The sequence below is a fragment of the Quercus robur genome, chromosome 8 (genome assembly GCF_932294415.1).
Source record: "Quercus robur chromosome 8, dhQueRobu3.1, whole genome shotgun sequence".
Lineage (NCBI taxonomy): Eukaryota > Viridiplantae > Streptophyta > Magnoliopsida > Fagales > Fagaceae > Quercus > Quercus robur.
In genome coordinates, this window is record NC_065541.1 from 65345259 (window position 1) to 65363509 (window position 18251).

The 18251-nt window shown below is 34.1% G+C and overlaps 3 protein-coding genes across 5 annotated transcripts; 2 read left to right on the forward strand and 1 right to left on the reverse strand.

The window, feature by feature from the left end:
• Positions 1 to 1339: 1339 nt before the first annotated feature.
• Positions 1340 to 4078, forward strand: LOC126697726 (DNA replication complex GINS protein PSF3-like). Of its 3 annotated transcripts, none has more exons than XM_050394815.1 (7): positions 1340 to 1467; positions 2164 to 2347; positions 2434 to 2502; positions 2584 to 2684; positions 3113 to 3205; positions 3331 to 3470; positions 3566 to 4078. In XM_050394815.1, exons 2-7 carry the CDS (start codon positions 2303 to 2305, stop codon positions 3673 to 3675), a joined length of 558 nt encoding a protein of 185 aa, XP_050250772.1. In that variant the 5' UTR covers positions 1340 to 1467; positions 2164 to 2302; the 3' UTR covers positions 3676 to 4078. The 3 variants fall into 3 exon arrangements, with proteins under 3 accessions (XP_050250772.1, XP_050250773.1, XP_050250771.1); XM_050394816.1 differs by having other exon boundaries at positions 1345 to 1467; positions 2174 to 2347; XM_050394814.1 differs by lacking the exon at positions 1340 to 1467 and adding an exon at positions 1546 to 1566.
• A 3332-nt stretch (positions 4079 to 7410) lies between these two features.
• LOC126697727 (protein EARLY FLOWERING 4) lies at positions 7411 to 9657 on the forward strand. The gene is made up of 3 exons (XM_050394817.1): positions 7411 to 7928; positions 9074 to 9115; positions 9219 to 9657. The coding sequence occupies exons 1-3, from the start codon at positions 7512 to 7514 to the stop codon at positions 9219 to 9221; spliced, it is 462 nt and encodes a 153-aa protein (XP_050250774.1). The 5' UTR covers positions 7411 to 7511; the 3' UTR covers positions 9222 to 9657.
• A 2543-nt stretch (positions 9658 to 12200) lies between these two features.
• LOC126697728 (peptidyl-prolyl cis-trans isomerase CYP19-4-like) lies at positions 12201 to 15298 on the reverse strand. Its single transcript, XM_050394818.1, has 8 exons — positions 15127 to 15298; positions 14956 to 15009; positions 14748 to 14826; positions 13531 to 13578; positions 13402 to 13425; positions 13043 to 13225; positions 12832 to 12907; positions 12201 to 12502 (listed from the first exon to the last, which is right to left on the reverse strand). The coding sequence occupies exons 1-8, from the start codon at positions 15202 to 15204 to the stop codon at positions 12364 to 12366; spliced, it is 681 nt and encodes a 226-aa protein (XP_050250775.1). The 5' UTR covers positions 15205 to 15298; the 3' UTR covers positions 12201 to 12363.
• Between the last annotated feature and the right edge of the window lie 2953 nt (positions 15299 to 18251).

Below are 18251 nucleotides of genomic sequence, written 5' to 3' on the forward strand. Positions count from 1 at the left end.
AACATTTCTTCTTGTTGACCGTGCTCCTTATCTTCTCATTCCTTTTGTCTGCGCTCTCACCAGCTGGATCCCCAAGAAGATCCTACGGATCCACTTTCCGCGTGACTTCCCGGATGCCTTTCAGACATTTTCCCCAAGCTCGAGTCCCTTTAGAACCACAGCGTTGTAGGATAGCCCCACGGTGGGCGCCAATTGTGCGCGCCAAAGATGAGGTTATTGGACTGAACCTCAACTGGGCTCACAACTTATTTGTATGGTGGGTTTGGGTATCCTACTTTAGGTCGTTCTAGATTTTGAGACTCAATGAAATCGCTTTTCTCTTTCTCTCTGTGCTTCTTTTTCTAGACTCTCTTTCTCTTCCCAAAATTCCATCCCCCTTCCATTCTTTAGTTTCTCCTATTTATAGCCAATTATTAGTGGGGGGATTATCATTACTTTTAAAATAGTGCAATGAGAGGTCTAATGTCGTTAATTGTAAGTGGATGTTTAGGTGTGAGTGGCTTTGGAAATGGTTCCCACTACAGCAAATGTGCTTGGCGGCGAAGTTTTCTAAGGCACTGCTGGGCACACACAGGGCAGTGTAACCGAACATTTGCATATCGTTCAGGGACGACTTTTCGAGCAATATGCGAGCTGGAATCGGCTATCTACTTCTCAGGCATTTGAACGACACCCAACTTAGGCTCTTAGCTTTTGTGGGCTTGGGCCGGGATCCCGAGCAGAAGGAGGTTAGGCCCTTAGGCCATACTATTGATCCATGGCCCAAGACCCAAATGGACTTGGATGAGTGGGGTCATACACTTGGCATAAACAAGATAAATAAAATAAAACCAAAAATTAAATCATCAAAAGATACATGAGGTATTATTTCTACATTCATTAAAAAAAATAGATATTATTTCTACCTAATTGGATAGAATAATTTGTAAAAACCTTAAAGTTTGGAGTTGTTTTCTTACCCTTTTTAATTTTAGTCTACTAAGTTTGATTCCTTTTTTAAAAATAAACCTTTCGACTATCTCCATGAGCCATTAAAAGAGAAATGAAAAAAAAAAAAAAATCCTTTTGTTTGCACTTTAACAAACATATTAGTCTTAAAAATCTATCAAACTAAAACATCTATGATACAAATCCCCACATCCCAATATTTAATATTTTGATGTACAAAAAGAAAAAAAGAAAAAAAAAATCCTAGAGTAGACCGTTTTGAAAATGAGACAAAAATTTAAAAAAAGTTCAATTTTAGGGGACCAAAATAAAAACATCCCCAAACATTTGGTAAAATATAGAATTTAGTTAAATAGGAAATACCACTTAAGACAAAAGGCACCAATAATGTCACAATTTCAATTTATAAACAAACGCCCCTCCCCGCGTTTCATGTTTATATTTTATTTTTTGAGTTTCCCTCCCTTTTATTCTCTCTCTCAGACACACAGTGAATCCAAAAAAGGAACAAGATCTCTGGTAATTCTCTGCATAAACTTTTCTAATTTCTTCTTCAATCAACATTTTTCTCTCTCTTTTTTCTTTTCAATCTCTACCTTACGGATCTCCTTAATTTTGGTATTTTAGGGTTTCTTTCTAACACTTCAAATATAAAAAATTCATGGTTTTGTTATGAATTTATAATTATGTATTTTTCCGTTTTATGCTAATCAACAATTTGATGATTCTATGCTGGATTTGCTTGCTTGAAGCTGAGATCTATTTTAGCTGTGCTTTTATATTTCAACTTTGTCATTTGTGTGTATATGTTTTCTTTGATATTTCTTGCGTGGAAAGTGCTTGCTGAAATGCCTCATACACAGTGTGAGAACTCGCCCTCGCTTAAGAATTTTGTAATTTTGTTAAAATTTCAAATCCTTGTGTATGTGATTGATCAAAATTTGGTGAATCCCATGTCTTTTAGATCCATGCCAAAACCTGTTTCGGAATTCAAATCATAGTCTTTTTTGTGGATTTGGGTATTCTATGAATTTCGCAATGCTAGAAAATTGAATCAACTTGAAAGTGAAATTGGGTTGTGATTTTTGTCGTAAATTTGTTAATTATTCATGACTCCTTTTAATGATTTTCTATTTTGATTGCAGCATACATGTTAATTTTGATTTTTTTTTTTTTTCCCCTGGTTATAATGTTGGCAATTTTTCACCTTTGCAGTTTTTTACAGATTCAGTGAAAAAAGGTTTTGGCAGTAGCTATATGATTCTGAGCTCAAAAAACAGCAATTGGGTCCTCATTAATCTTTCTTTTAATGAGTGAAGAGACACTGTAAGAGCAGCAAGCAGAGGTGTCAAGGATGGCAAAATATTATGACATTGATGATATTATTACAGATGAAGAGGTTGAAACTCACGTCATCCTATGCTGCGTAGTTTTGCTTCCAAATTCCCAATCTAACTATTTTACGTGTTCTGCTCTTGCTTACAGATTGTTGCAGTTATATTCCAAAAGGCAGCATCTGGGGTGGGAATTGATCCCAGTTCTGAAACAGACTGTGTAAGTTTCATACAAACTGGCGTTGAGTCAGAGTGGATGGTCAATTACTGTTTCTGATACTTTGTTGGGTGTTTTTTTCAGGTTGAAGTGGGTTCCAAGGTAGAGCTTCCATTCTGGCTTGCTCATGAGTTACAACAGAGACAAGCAGTATCAATGAATATCCCCACTAGCTTCAACCAAAAGTAATGGTCATAGTAGATCTTAGTGGCATTTCTACTGCATTTTAATATTTTAATTTGAGAGGACTGAGTTGTAGGAGAAGCATTTTGCCAGCGGTATCTTGTTAAACTTGTAGTGATTGGACCCTTTGTTGCAAAGGTCTGGCCTATAGCTGCCAAAATTCAACCTGATGTTCGGCCCTGAGATCTCGTCACTAAATTCTTACTTCTCTATAGTTATTTTGTTTATCCGTTGTTAATAAACAACTATGTGAAGATTCCAAGTTATAACTATAACCATATCATATGACTACTTCTAAGCCCTTGTAGGACTTTGGTGAGATCAACTCAATTGTAATGTTGCCAATACATATGCTAGTTTTGTGGACTGATTTAAGATTTTTGTTGAAATTGTGATATCTATAATTTACTTGTTTGTATTTTGATAACAGCACGAGGCTGGAAATACAGGCTGATTCTGCATGTGTGGATCTGAGATCTCGATGTCCATACTTTTATGAATTTGGATGCAAGATAGCACCACTGTGAGTCTCTCGGCACACCCATCTTTCTTTACATACACTTATATAAAGATCTAGTGTAGTCTTGGTGTGTTTCCTTATATTGACTCACTAGAATATGTGTAGTTTCTTTTCATTTTGATCAACAGGGTTGGTGCTAGAAATATTGGACCTTTGCTCTTATCTGCATTTAAGAGCAGGTACAAGGAAGTCCTCACCAAGGCACACACTGCAGCATTTACAGCAGCTTCCAAAAACTTGACAATTTTGACAAAAGAAGAAACCAATTGTGAGATTCATTGTTACATATTTAAGCGTAACTTCCATCCTTATATCCTCATTCTGTGAATTTACTTTGGTTGTCTATTGGTGATGCATGTTTAGTGTATGAGGCAGCTCAATCCTCTATGGCAGCATTTAAGAAGTGGCGGATGGGTGGCCCCAGGTTTCAGAAAGCTTCCATTCTTGGAAGGAAGAGAAAATCAACCGAGTAGCTGCTATCTCTCACTTTATGATTAATCTCCATCACAAAGAGGGTCTTGTCTGTAAGTGTATGAGATTGGTGCAAAATGTCTGTTTACAAAAAAGGGAGATAATGTTAGATACTAAATATTGATTCAGATAGAGACCTCAATCTATCAAGTTTCGTTTTAGGTCTTAATTTCTGATCTAAGCTTCATAAAAACAATCATAAACAGTTAAGCAATACTTCATTGATTAACCAAAGGGCCTGAAGAATTGTTCAGACAATTTGATAGTTCTAATCAAAAGTGGAAAATAACTATGTATCTGTTACTATGGGAATTTTAGATCTTGGAAATGTATTTGATCTCCTTTGGCTCTTGTTTGTACCTGAGACTGCTAGTTATGTTTTGCCTGAGTGCTCCATTCCATTCATTCTTGTAGCTTTCTTAACTTTAATGATTGATTAATTTTAGTGAAGAATTGCCACTGTATGGTACTTCCGAAATTTGATCATATGACAGCTAAAACGCTATCATCCATTAGAATTAACCTTTTTGATTAGGTTAACTTAAATGGCTTGGCTTTGGATCAGTAATAACAGCTCAAACTTTACAAATTGAATCTGTTGGGAATTTTAGAAGGGAAATATAGCAATGATACTTACTCTCTTTGCAATGACAGTTTCTTTAGAGGCTTCTAGCAGACATCAGTGTTTGATTCTTGCAATTACATCTTACTTTAATAATTGATGCTATTTGTCATATATTAACCAAAAATCAACTGCATGAATCTCCATTATGTTTCTCTAAATTGAGAATAATAACCGCTTAATCATCTCGTCGTAATGCAGGGTTACTATTAACTTCATATAATTTGTGGCTTGCTATATGTGGCAACTCCTAGTTATAATCTATTTATATGTCAATCTATGTGTATGTGCACTGAAGTTTTGGGCTCCATCTTGATACAAGAGGTATACATGTCACGACCCAAATCCTTTGAGGCATTACAATATAAATTATATAATGTTTTATATTTGAATCCAGCAATTTGCTAGTTTCTCGGGTGGAAAATAAGCCTGCATTGCACTGTTTATAAACACTTAGCCCGTTTGGTAAAGCATCTTAAATACATGTTTTCAGTTTTTAAATAACATTTAACACATTTCCACATATTTTTTCACCCACATATTTCAAAAATATACAAACAATATTATTCAAACTCCTTTATCAAACGGGTCCTTATAAACAAAAAGTTGTCCACAATTTATGAGTGCTCACCACATGGCGAGTTATGGCACAAAATTGTACCAAAAGTTATATACCTAGCATAATTCTTCAATTTTATGGCTACTAAGGTCTGTACTGTAGTGTGCGATAGCTTTGCATGATGCAAGGTATTTTCAAAACCTTATTTAGTTTAGTTTTTGTGTATTTTTTTTTTTTTTTTGGAAAGAAACAGAAAAAGAAAAAGAACAAAAAAGGGGAGAGATAATACTGTGCATAGTGGGGAATCCAATTATTCTTCACTGTCAAATTTCTTCGTTTCCGCCAAAAAAAAAGAAAAAGAGAATGGAATAATGGAATTCTTAAATTTGTTTATATATATATATATATTCAAAAAATCCACTCTGGTTGAGGATTATTTCATGAGTCAAACGAAGGTTTTCCCAAGGTTGTGAAACTTGGACCGGACTGTAAGGTCCAATCAGGTTAACCAAAAACCGTTCACCAAAATGATTCTTTAAACCTCAAAAACCGACATATATGAAAAACTCAGTGAACCATGCGAACCACAATTCAACCTCACGGGTTTGAAAACCATGGATGGTAATCATGGTTTTCATAGGTTCAGTTGATTTAGAGGTTTTTTTTTGTACCTACAGTGCCCATTTGGATTGGGCTGAAAGCTGCGTCTGGTTTGTTCTTTCATGTTTCGTTCTTTATTCTTTTTTTTTTTCAACCGCAACATTTAACTTTTTCACTGTGACCAGGGCACCTGTATACTGTTCACAGGTCCTACAAATTACATTAAAAATAAGTCCCATATCACTATTTACATATTTAAAAATTATTTTCCCTGTATGTTTTCAATTCCAGTTTTAGAAAATAAGCCGTATCCAAACGGGTATACAGGCTCAGCCATTGATGAAGCTTCAACCTCAAACATTGAGATCGCACCACTATTTGTTCTTATTCTTCTTTTCAGTATAGCTCGCCTTCTCTCTTTGCGTTTTTTGCCTGCTGTTTCTGCATTTTCTCTTTTCTCTGCGTTATTTTCGTTTGTTGTTTCTTCAGTTTTCTACCTCCCTGCGTTTTTCCTTTGAGCTCTAGAGTCTTCTGGTCTCTTTGAAGATGATAGACATGATTGACAACTTGCACTCTGTCACCCACTAAATACATGCTGTCAACCATACTTTTTTAAATTTTATTTGGTTTAATCAATTTTTTAATGTTTTTCTGGCCACTCTTCTAACTTTTGTTTATTTTTTATTTTTAAAATTTAACTAAATACATGCTGTCAAGTGTCAGCTGTCAACTACTCTTCAAAATTTTATTGGGCTTTGTTCTTTTTTTAATCTATTTTTTAATGCTTTATCCGGTTACTCCTCTAGTTTTTATTTATTTTTTATTTTAAAAATTTTCATAAATAATTAAATATTCAAATAGGCTTTGACATTAAACAATTTATTGGATTGTCAAATGGGCTTTAAGTATAACTTGAGATAATCTAGACATAAGCTTTCATAAAAAATTAAAAGAGTACAATATTGAGTTTTATCAAAAAAATATTTATTTTTGCTTAAGATTTAATATTTTTTATTTGTCTTATAAAAGTTATAATATAAAAAAGACATTTGAGAATTAGATCTTTATATTTATTTGGGCTATTTTAATTCATTTTTCTACTTAATTAAATTAATATATTTGTTTATATTTTAAATAATTATTAAGTTAATTAAAATATTATCACAATTTAACTTCGGTTTCACCCTAATCTAACTTCAAAAGTCTTAAACTTTTCAGTTCGGTTCATTGAATGATCCGAATTTAACTATGGGTTTTTCCGCTTTTCCTGTTTTTGTTTTTGAGAAAGAAGTAAGTAAATTTATTGAACTAAATCAAAGCGAAATACATCATCCAAGTCATTGGGTAGCTCTTCTACCCATACATCAGTGTCTGCACATAAAACTGCTCTTCTAACTAGGGCATGTGCCAATTTATTACCCTCTCTACGAATATGAACAAAGGAACAACTTACTAAAGATGAGCTGAAATTGCAAATCTCTTCAATAATATGTCCAAACAGTGTACGATTGGGACCACCTGCATTGATGGCTTGAATCACCCGTTGACAATCACCTTCAAAACATGCTTGAGTGAGCAGTAATTCTTTCACCAAGATCACAGCTCTATAGGCGGCAAGGGCTTCAGCATGCTCCACGGATTGGGGTCTAGAAATTTTTTGACTCAACGCTCCCATGACATTACCAGAACTGTCCCGAACCACCACCCCAATTCCTGTTTTTGTTTTGTTTACATATTTTGGTCGGAAGATATTTACTGAAGATATTTTTTCTGATACGGACAAGGAAAAGTGCCTCCGTGGCAAAGTCAATTTCACTTTTGCCCTTTTTCTCCTCCAATACACGTATGCCATAAGATATTTATCAGGCTAAACACTATCCTACTCTTACATGAAGCGCGTCTTCTTCAAACACCACCCAAAAATGAAAACAAAACGTTCTTATTAGCTCCAATCCTAGATTTACATGCTCTATTTAAATCGCGTAGTTAACAAAAACCGACCTCAAAGTCCCAGAAGTCAGAAACCAAAAAATGTCTAAAAGTAAAACCAGCTGCACATGACCACACCCGATTACTGCTCCTCCACCGCGACGACAACCACCGAGTCCACCATGTCCAACCCCTCCTCCAACCACCACCGCCACCACCACCACCACCAAAACCTGACCAAAACCGTCGCCGAGGAGCGCGGGGACGCCGAGGTTTGGAACAGCTTGAACCATAATTTCCGACAGGTACAGACCGTGTTGGACCGGAACCGAGTTCTGATCCAACAAGTGAACGAGAATCACCAGTCGAGAATCCCAGACAACATGGTCAAGAACGTGGCTCTCATCCAAGAGATAAACGGCAACATCTCTAAGGTCGTTTCGCTTTACTCCAATCTCTCCTCCGATTTCTCCTCTAAGTTCCATGATCAACGCACTAACAAGAGCGACGGCAGCGACAAGTCGGAGAGTCCCCCCGGGCCCGAGGCATGAAAAAAAATATATTAATTTTCCCTTTATTTTTTTTAATATATTGTCCATGATTAGTCCGTCTTTATTATTATTAAGTGTTTGTTCAGTTCAATAGAGTACTGAGTCTATTTAGAACAAGGTGAATTTGTTTTCTCTGGGTGTCTTGTTTGTGTTATTTTAAGTAACAGAGTTAATAATGTACTAGTACTTATTTTCTTTGTATGCTTATTGCTGTTTGTGTATTGATTTTTTATGTTTGATTTGGTTATGATGAACTTAGCTTAGGCTTGGTTTCTGAACCTATGGTGGATTAAATACTTAGAGAGATACAAACACGAGGAGTAATTGGTTCGTGGGATTAAGGGTATGTATGTAGTCCTAAGAAGCTTGTGGTCTGTGAAAGTTTAAGGTTTGTTAATTTAGGGAAAGAAGGAATGGGATTACGGGAAGTTTTGCGAACAATGTCTTATCTTAGATGTGTAAATATGGTATGAGCTTATGATGTTTAGAGTGATGGAGTTGAATATATGATACGGTGTTATTAGGATGATTGATTGGGGAAAAAGAAAAAAAAATCCAAGGTGGTGACTTTGCGAGCTTTTTTAGAAGGCTGGAAGTTCTACTTGTGACGCTTTTCATGACTACTTGTTCTTTTTTATTCTGATTTGATGATTTGGAATACCCTGGATTGTGTGGATTTGGGTTATGTTAGCGATTATAAGGAGCTTCAATTGGGATTTAATCTTTGGGGTAGAATGCAGATGTGTCTATTGAGCAATTGCTGCAATTCCTTGGGTTGTAACATGTTGTGTTGATTTGGAATGTGGTTGTCAACATAGAAGGTTTGGGGGCTTGAGATATGTACGAAGAGAATAACAAGGCTTGAACTGGTCAACCTCATGAGTACATTGAATGCTGTATCTAATATTTGAATTGATCTTTCTAGTCCTAATTGGTAGTCGCCTGTTAATTATTTGTGTTATGACTGATGTTATGTCGGCCGGTATCCTAGGATAGAAATAAGTTGGGGATCGAGTTTAATGCCATGCGTTTCAATATTTGCTCTAATCTTTATGGGTATTCCCCCTTTTCTGCTGGTCTTGGCAAAGATCTATGATGCTTATTCAGTGTTGTGTTTTGTTTTACGAGGAGGATTACAGTGGGACCACCTACTTACACGTTCAATCCATCAACCTTATGAGGTATTTATAATCTATTTGCTCATATTTCTTGCCTATGCTCTTTGTGGTGGATAATTAATTTTGTTGGGATGTGGGTTGCATGGTTTTGGTTTTGATATCACAGTAACTAGCTACATTAAAAAGATGTGATGTGTTCAACAAAGCAAAAGATACAATGTCACTTCAAATGGCTTTGTTGTTGATTGAGATCTTTCTTGTGGATGATAAAGGATTTCTGTGGCTTAGCACAAGTAGTTGAGAATTAGAGTTTTGTTAAATGCTACGGTGAGCACAATCATGAAGTGTCTTCATTATGCAATGATGTGATGCAAGATTGTTGTTGGCAACCCCACTTGCTTTGGAGCACTGCCCTGATAGTGATACCCGCTCTGCAGTCTACTTACTTTCTTAAGCTGGTTATTGATGTAGCAAATAATTTTCACTCTCAGAATGTATTTAGCGGTTAATCCTTTTGCTTGCCATGATTGGAGATTATATATTTTGTAGGAATTAATTTGTACGAAATGGAAATTACATAAGGAAGTTCTGTTTCTTTTGTGTGATGTTGAAGGTTGGGGTGCCTTGCTTTTAAAGCTGGTCTATTAGCACCTACAAGTTGGATGATGTCATGCAGAAAACTTGATTGTAATGCATTTTGTAAAATATGTGTAGCTGTTTGGCTTTCACTTTCACCATGTTCTCAGCAATGGTCTGATCACATTAGATTGGCATAATGAGGATATTAAAGGCTAGGAGGATTGAAATGTCTAAACATGATTTTCCTTTTTGCCCTGTTCTCACTCTACCTTAATAGATGTTCTGAACCAACCGCCTTAGTTTTATCAGTCCGACATGGCCTTTTTCTCTGTTGAGGTTACAAATTAAGCTCGAGCAAGTTCCATTCTTTGCCACATATTCTTTGTTTGATATCATGCACGAAAATATGCGATTGCAATTTGTGCTGCTTTTTCTGTCACTGGCAGTGAATTCTATGACATGAAGCTTGTGAGCTCATAGTAAACATGTGGGAGAATTTTGGTTTTGATTATTTTGGTGATGGGAGAATTACTTCCTGGCAAAAAGAATGCTGGAAGCAATTTGGTGGAAATTGCTGATTCTCTGATCTCACTTTTGGTGGAAATTCCTTGAGAGCTTGTCTTGTATTAAGTGAGGCTTTAATCCATCCAACTTGTCTGTTGGGATTTGTACGGGGTTTGTTTTCTAAGTTTAATAATCAAAGATAGGTCATGTTAATGAGTGAGGGCACAGTTTAAAGAATAATAAATGTTCAATTATGAATTGCAATGCACATTTTTCATAAAATAAAATACATGCGCTAATGACTTATTAGCTTACACAAAATTCATTATAGTTGTGTACTTTATTTTGGATATATGCGTATAGTTTGAATCTATTTTTTGAAAAATCTATAAAAACATGTTTTAATAAAGCATTAAATGCACCACTCATTAAGGACATAACACACACCCAAAAATAGAAATATTTTTAGATGGTAGATATTTCCCTGGTAAACTGTCAAAACTCAACACCGTTTAATGTATGTTCATAACACCACTGCACCAATTTCACAAGTATAAATATTTGTGGAGTGTGGGGGGCAAGAGCCGAGTTTAAGTCTTCAGGAGGAAATTTTACACATATATACACTTAAATTAGGCTAGAGTAAAAATTATATCTTGTTTAAAAAAAAAAAAGTATGTTCATCACTGTTTAGTAGTTAATTAAACCGCAATGTTTTCAACAGCAATTAGTTTACATAAGGGGGGGGAAAAAAAAAAATATATATATATATATATAGGGAAATGCTAACGATTGCCCTTAGCTTTTTTATGGGAAAAGAAAAAAAAAATTTAATGTTTTGATAGCTTTTTTCATTTCCCATAAAAGTGATGTCAAAATTTTTCTAAAATAGATTGTTAACGAATGCCCTAAGTGCACTCGTTAGGGCACTTGTTAGCATGACCCATATATATATATATATATATATATATCAGGGCACTCGCTAACATGACCTATATATATATATATATATATATATAAAGAGCATTTACGTTATTGCTCTAGCATTTGCTGGCATAACTTGTGTCTTCTGTCCAATGATTTGCACCATTTCACAAGGCATATATATGGCAAATTTGGATCTTCTAGAGTTCTTCCTTGTTCTTTGGAAACAGCTTGGAGGCAATCATATGTTCGACTGGTTTTGTATTTGTTGCTCTGGTCTAGAGGATCTTTTTGAAGTGTGAGTCTGCAGACGGTGCTTGAGACATTGTATGTTGGTTTTCTTGTTTAATATATCTCTTATTCCTTCAATAAAATGATAGTTCTCTTGTATCAAAAATTTCGACTTTATCTTAGGAATATGATGCAAATTTTAAAGGAACACTTAAAATATGCAGCTTGATTGGTTGTTTAACTCATTTTAATCGGGTTGCTTCTTGCAGATTTCTTTTTAGCTCATTTTATTAAGAAAAGGCCTACGTCCTGGTTGCTTATTATAAACACCATGGAACAATTTAAATTGTTTAAAAATCAACTTTGTTTTTATTCAAACCTTTGTAAAGCAATAGAAGTATATAAGCTTGGTGTTTTTTTATGCCATTATGGGGTGAACTTCAATCTCTGCGAATAAGAAAGGCCAACACTCTCCATTGTTAACTTTTTGTCAATGAGAAGTTGGTGACAATGCCCCATCAACTCAAATACATCAAAACTAAAGTTGATCAACTTGTTAAATTCCAAGGGAAAAAACATAACAACTAATACAAAACCTTAGTCCCAAAAATATATAAAGCAGCTCTGAATTTTCAACTGACTAATTGAGATCGTTTAAATGTAATCTTCTTCGGCATTCCAATCATAATTAATTATTAATTTTATATATTTGTTTTAAATAGCATATCAGCCCATGGCTAAAAAAATCTTCTAAAATAGAGATAACCATTTTCTCAACAGAAACATATTATCAATAAAACACGGACAATATGGTAAATTAGTTATAAAGAAAAATATTTAGTTTGCAATAGAACCAGGGCGGTAACCGCTAAAAAAACTTAATTAAAAAAAAAAAAAAAAAAAAAAAACATAGAGAAAGATAAATGTGATTATAATTGCTTTAAATTAACAAATAATAGTAATTTGTAACATATACCTATAAGTCTACTCAAGATTGTATTGAGAGAGAGCACTGAGCAGTGAGCACCACTCTTAACCTTTAGCGTTTATAGAAAACATAAGATGCAGGGAATTCACATAGTAAGTTCACCACTGTCTGAAATGACAACCTTGGTTTTGGGCACACCACTTTGTTTTCCTTCTGCCTCAATCTTGTAGACAACATCCATCCCAGAAAGCACCTTGCCAAAGACAACATGGCGTCCATCCAACCTTTAAAGAAAACCAAAAGCAGCATATGAGGAAAAAAAGTACAAGTAATCATAAATGTTTGCTAAATAGTCCACAACTTTGTTTAAGGCGTCATTTTTGAAGGAGCAACTGTACTTTTGCAATGAAATAAGCTGGTGAAAATTAGTTCATCCAAATGCACACTAACTGCTATTTTATGGACATCAATGTCTTGTACAGAATACTCTTCAAATGGGTAACCATAAATGCTGTATTAGCCATTTCCAACTTTGTTGGGAATGAAAAATCTGGGAACTCTTATAATGCTATTCTAAAAGTATGCAATAGATGCTCCCAAAAAAGATAATTACCAGTCAGTCTTGACAGTTGTAATGAAGAATTGCGATCCATTGGTGTCTGGCCCACCATTTGCCATTGACAAATTTCCTGTTAGTAAAAATTCTAGATAAATTAACACCTTCTGCAACTTACACTTTTCAGTATATTTAAGAATCAATTGTATAAACATTTAGAAAGAAATTTTGAAGGGAAGAAACAATTGTATGGAGGATTTTAGCTTGCCTGGCCCAGTGTGCTTTAGTTTAAAGTTCTCATCGGCAAACTTCATACCATAGATTGACTCTCCACCTCGACCATCACCACGAGTAAAATCACCACCCTGGATCATAAAGCTAGGAATAATTCTATGGAATGTGCTCCCTTTGTAGTGAAGAGGCTTCCCACTCTTCCCAGTTCCTTTCTCCCCTGATATAAGAGGGCATATTAAACTTGAAACATAAAAGTCACAAAAGCCTATTGGCCATAGAAGCAAAATCCTGTAAGATCATAAAAAGACTGAGCGAAGAGAGAAAGCAGTCGTTAATATAGAAGTAGCTTTCATGTGATTTTAAGATATAAGGGAGCAAAAGTTACTTGGCTACCCGTGCAAAGAGCTCGAAAGTTTCCTGCAAAGAAAAAATTTTGGAAGTCAGTTACTTCTTATAACAGTGAGATTTCTAAAGTTGAGACATGTATAAGGCAGTGGCTTCCAATGTACTTATGAACCATACCTACAGTTTTAGGAACTGTGTTACCAAAGAGGCCCATGACTATGCGACCTAAAAGGGAAAAAAAAAGGTTATTTTAAAAACATATTTCAATAACATCCTTGCCATATGAATAAGAATGTTGAAATCAGATTCAAGCAACCAATTAACAATTTACTCTTTATCAAACCCATAGAATAGTGTTTGACATGGCATTTCAAAAATGTCCACTTTGTTTTACATGACATTTCTTATAAGCACATCAATCCATATAATTATATAGTATGTGTGTGTGCATTCATGTGGAAGATAAAAATTTTAGGTTTTATGGATTGGTGTTATCTTTATCGAGACACGTCCCTGTTTTATTTGTACAGATTCTGCTCTATGGCACTAAAGTGTGCCTTCCCACTGTCATGAAAAACACAAGAAAATGCCCATCGGAACAGATCAAACACTTCATGACAGCAAGAAACAAAAAATTCAATTTCACAGCAGAATAAAACCAGAGAAAGGAAAAGTAAAGAAGGGAATCCTTAAGAAAAATTGAAGCCAAGTTCAAACACTGGCTGCCATATCAATGTTTAGTCCATTCAAACTTAGCAACTACTTATATGTTAAAATACTAATCACCACATGAAAAATCATGGTCATGGCAGCAATAATATAAAAAATGATGTTAACATTTTCACATCAAAATGCAAAACAACCTTTTTGAATACACGTCTAAATGATTCCCAAAGCAGCAAAATACAGCAATGCAGCAACAAAACCTCTTTAGAAGCTTCACAAATTGCACATGGATTACAACATTTCTACTTCATTATCAAAACATATGTTATTACCAAGAATGAGTCATGATTTTCATGGAGGGGGATTTTTGTGAAGACAAGTTTTTGTTCAAGAAAATAAAATCTCTAACAATGCCGAACCATTGCCACTTCACCAAAGAATCAAATCTGACTATATTAGTGCATCATACATGCATAATAGACATATCACATAGCATCAACCCAATCCATATAGAATCTCAATTCAAAAGGCTAAAGATTTACATAAATAGTTGTGCAAATTCGAATACAATTTGCAATTTCAAATCTGTAGTAATGAAAAAAAAAATTATTGCTACTGATTATGAATACCCCATTTTGTGTGTGTTTGTATAAGTGGGATCTACACTACAGAACATATAAATAAAGCATAACCATGGTCAAACACACACACAGAGCAATGGAGCATACCGATATGTTTTCCATCAATTTCAATATCAAAGTAAACTTTATTGGTCACTTCTTCCAGATCCTCCACCAACTTATTATCCTGGTACACAACATAAAACACAGGCTCACTCAAATCAAATGCATATCTTAAAGGAAACTAATTGATTTACTTTGTTTGTTTTAAAATCAAAATATATTCCCTATGAAAAATAATTCCAACCCCATGTACCTGATGTTTTATGATACTTTGCTCAGATGAGACTACAGCATCGCTTATTCTATTCTGAAATTGATCCCAAAACAAAACAAAACAAACAAAAAATGAAAGACAATTTTTTGGAAACAAAAAACGAATACCCAACTTTCATATCCCAGAAATATTATTGAATTTAAAAACTACCTGAATGATTGCAAGGGTTCCGAACAAAATTAGTACCCACAAAAGAGCAACTGAAACCAACTTTGTTGTGGAGGCCATGTCTTCAGGTTTCTCAGCTCCGAGGATGTCTCTAAGTTTTTCACTTTCTAGTACTCTAGGATTTAGTAGAACCGGATCTTGGGAGTTTATGTGAGCCGTTAGATCTGTAACTTTATGTTTACTCACATTATGCCACGTGGAGAAAATCCATTGGGTACTGGAGTAGATGCTGACTTTAAAAAAAAAAAAAATGTCAGACAGAACGTTACGTACAAAGCAATTGAAGTCGATTCAGAGGAAAAAATAAAGAAAAACTTAAATATGAGGTTGGTTACTTGGTTGTCATAATTCTCAACCAATTTTTTTATAGGATACAAACCGAGATTATATATTAAAATTTGATTATTTTTCTTGTTGATTAAACTTGATTAACTTGTTATTACTTCACAAATTTATAATTTTTTACTATTGTTCAGTTTGTTTTGATATTAATAAAAAAAGTAAATCATTTAAAAAAATATTTTTTTGAAAATTATCTTGCTTTTCTATATTTAGCTTCTGTTTGACATGATTAATTTTGTCAACTTATTTTACTATTCAGCTTATTTTTTCTATTATTCATGAGCCTTATTACACTTTTTGGTACTGTTCATAGGTCCTACTATACTATTTCAGCTAACTTTTACCTTCATCAACAATACTTTCAAAAAAAAAAAAAAAAAAAAAAATTCAGTTTCAGCAAAATAAGCATATCCCAAACAGACCCTTAATAGGAATTTTTTTATCTTATCTTTTAATTTTCTTTATCTAAAATCATATTCTTTATTACTTCCTTCATTAATATGTTTTTTTTTTTTTCCTACCATTTTATATTTCTCTACATTTTTTGATTCCTCAACTTTTTAAAATATCAATGTTTATTAGTTTTTTACTTTTGAAATTATAGAGTTAAAAGTTATTGCCATTTGAAACCTCTTGTTGTTTTCACTTTTAAAATTATAGAGTTAAATTTATTGCCATTTTTACTTTTAAAATTATAGAGTTAAAGTTATTGTCATTTGAAGCCTCAGGGCCCGTTTGGTTATAGAGTTCAAAAATTATTGTTTAAAAAGATGTGAAAATTGTAGTTTAAAAAGTGTTATTGAAATATATGTTTTTAGTGTTTATAAAACAAAAAAAATGTGTTTGGTATCATGGTTTAAATAACATGTTTCAGTGTTCAAAAACATAAAATATGTGTTTGGTATGTGTGTGTTAGATGGTAAAAAAAAGCTGAATAAAGTACAAAATAAATATTTTTTAAATCAGCAAAGTACAAAAAAAATATAAAATATTGTTTAAAAGCTGACCGGACTGTTCACTGTGTGTGAAAAAGCTGACCGGTACTGTTCACCTTAATTACGAAAATGCCACTCAGCAATGTTTTTTGTTGTTCAAAATCACTCCCAACCTGATTTCAAAAACTATTGTTTGAAACATATGTTTTGAGCAATATTTTTTAAACAATACTTTTTGAAATCAATGGCCAAACATATTTTTTTTGTTTTTGAACAATATTGTTTAGTGTTTAAACACTAAACAATATGTTTTGAAATCAATAACCAAACACCCTCTCAAAGTTTGATTTTTTTTTAGTAATGCTAAAGATACAAACTATTTTACAACATTTTTACAAACTGATGATGTGGTTTTAGCATTTTCCAAATGGTTATTGTAAGTAAAAATGTGATATTAGTAATGGGCCCATATTAGAACTAGTAAGAATTTGTCATATCGGCGGTTTGTAAAAATGTAGTAAAATAGTTTGTGTCTGTAACATTACTCTTTTTTTTTAACTTTTGAAACTAGGGGTGTGCATGAGTCGGCTTGGGTCAGGTTGAGGGGATTTTTTTACCCAAGCCACCATGACGAGTTAAAAAAATTCAACCCAACCCAACCCAACCCATCACATAAGTCCAACCCAACCTAACCCACATGGGTTGGGTTAGGTTAGGTTGAACCCATGGGTTGGACAATTTTTTTTATTACAATTATTATTAAATTGAGTAAAAAAAAATATATCACACTAATATTACAATTATTAGTATAATGTATCTCCTTAAAGGCAAATAACATTAATGACTAAACAACAATAGTAAAAACAATAAGGAGAGGGCCAGACAGAAACAAACCTGCAAAGTAAGATAGAGAGAAAGGGACACAGCAAGTCAACAAGAGAAAATATTGTAGAGTAAAAAATACACCTGTAGGTTGAGACAAGGCAAAAACATTTAAAAATCAGCCAAAAGAAAACTAAGAAATCAACAAAGCAAAAGTTAAACATTGATCCACCACAGCAAGAGAGATAAACAGATAGAGTGAGTGAGTGAGTGAGAGAAAACATTGAGAAACTTTACCTAACACTGGAAGAGATAGCTACCACCAGAAAGATAGAACCACTGCCGAGGCGGTGATGATAGCTGATGGACAGCAATGGCTCAGCAAAGGGGGAGAGTGTTAGAGTTCAAATGGGAGTGAAGTGTGACTGTGAGAAACTGAGAGGGGAGGGGAAGAGGGAGGCGGCACATTAGGTTTGTCATTTGAGTGATTGCGAACTAATAGAATGTTATATATGATAGGAGGAAACCAAGGAAGTGTATTAGTAGGAACCGAAGTGCTCTACAAGCTGATTTTTTGTTAAGGAATTGAAATGGAACTAAACAGTAAACACTTTCTAATCTTAGTCACCACCCAGGTCTTTTTACTAGACTTTTAAAAATTTTAATATTTTTCTGCAAACTTAGTTTTACACATTTATGGCTGGGAAGCATTCCACTTTTTTCTATGCTATGATTTTTTTTACCAAGGCGATAAAATTATATTAAATAATCACAAAAAATACAAACTACCCGATAAGGAGAGGGTCAGAAGCAAAATAGCCTACTTAGAGGCAATGATAGCTAGCTAGCTACTGGGCTCAGAAAAAGGAAAACAAAGCACGAAAAAAGTATAAAAAAGAAAAAAGAAAAACAAAACATGGGAACCATCACTTCTGAATGGTTTGGAGAGCTGCCATGTGCCATCGGCCCACGGTAAATCCCAGCTGGGTGAAGAAGTGAAGTGCACTA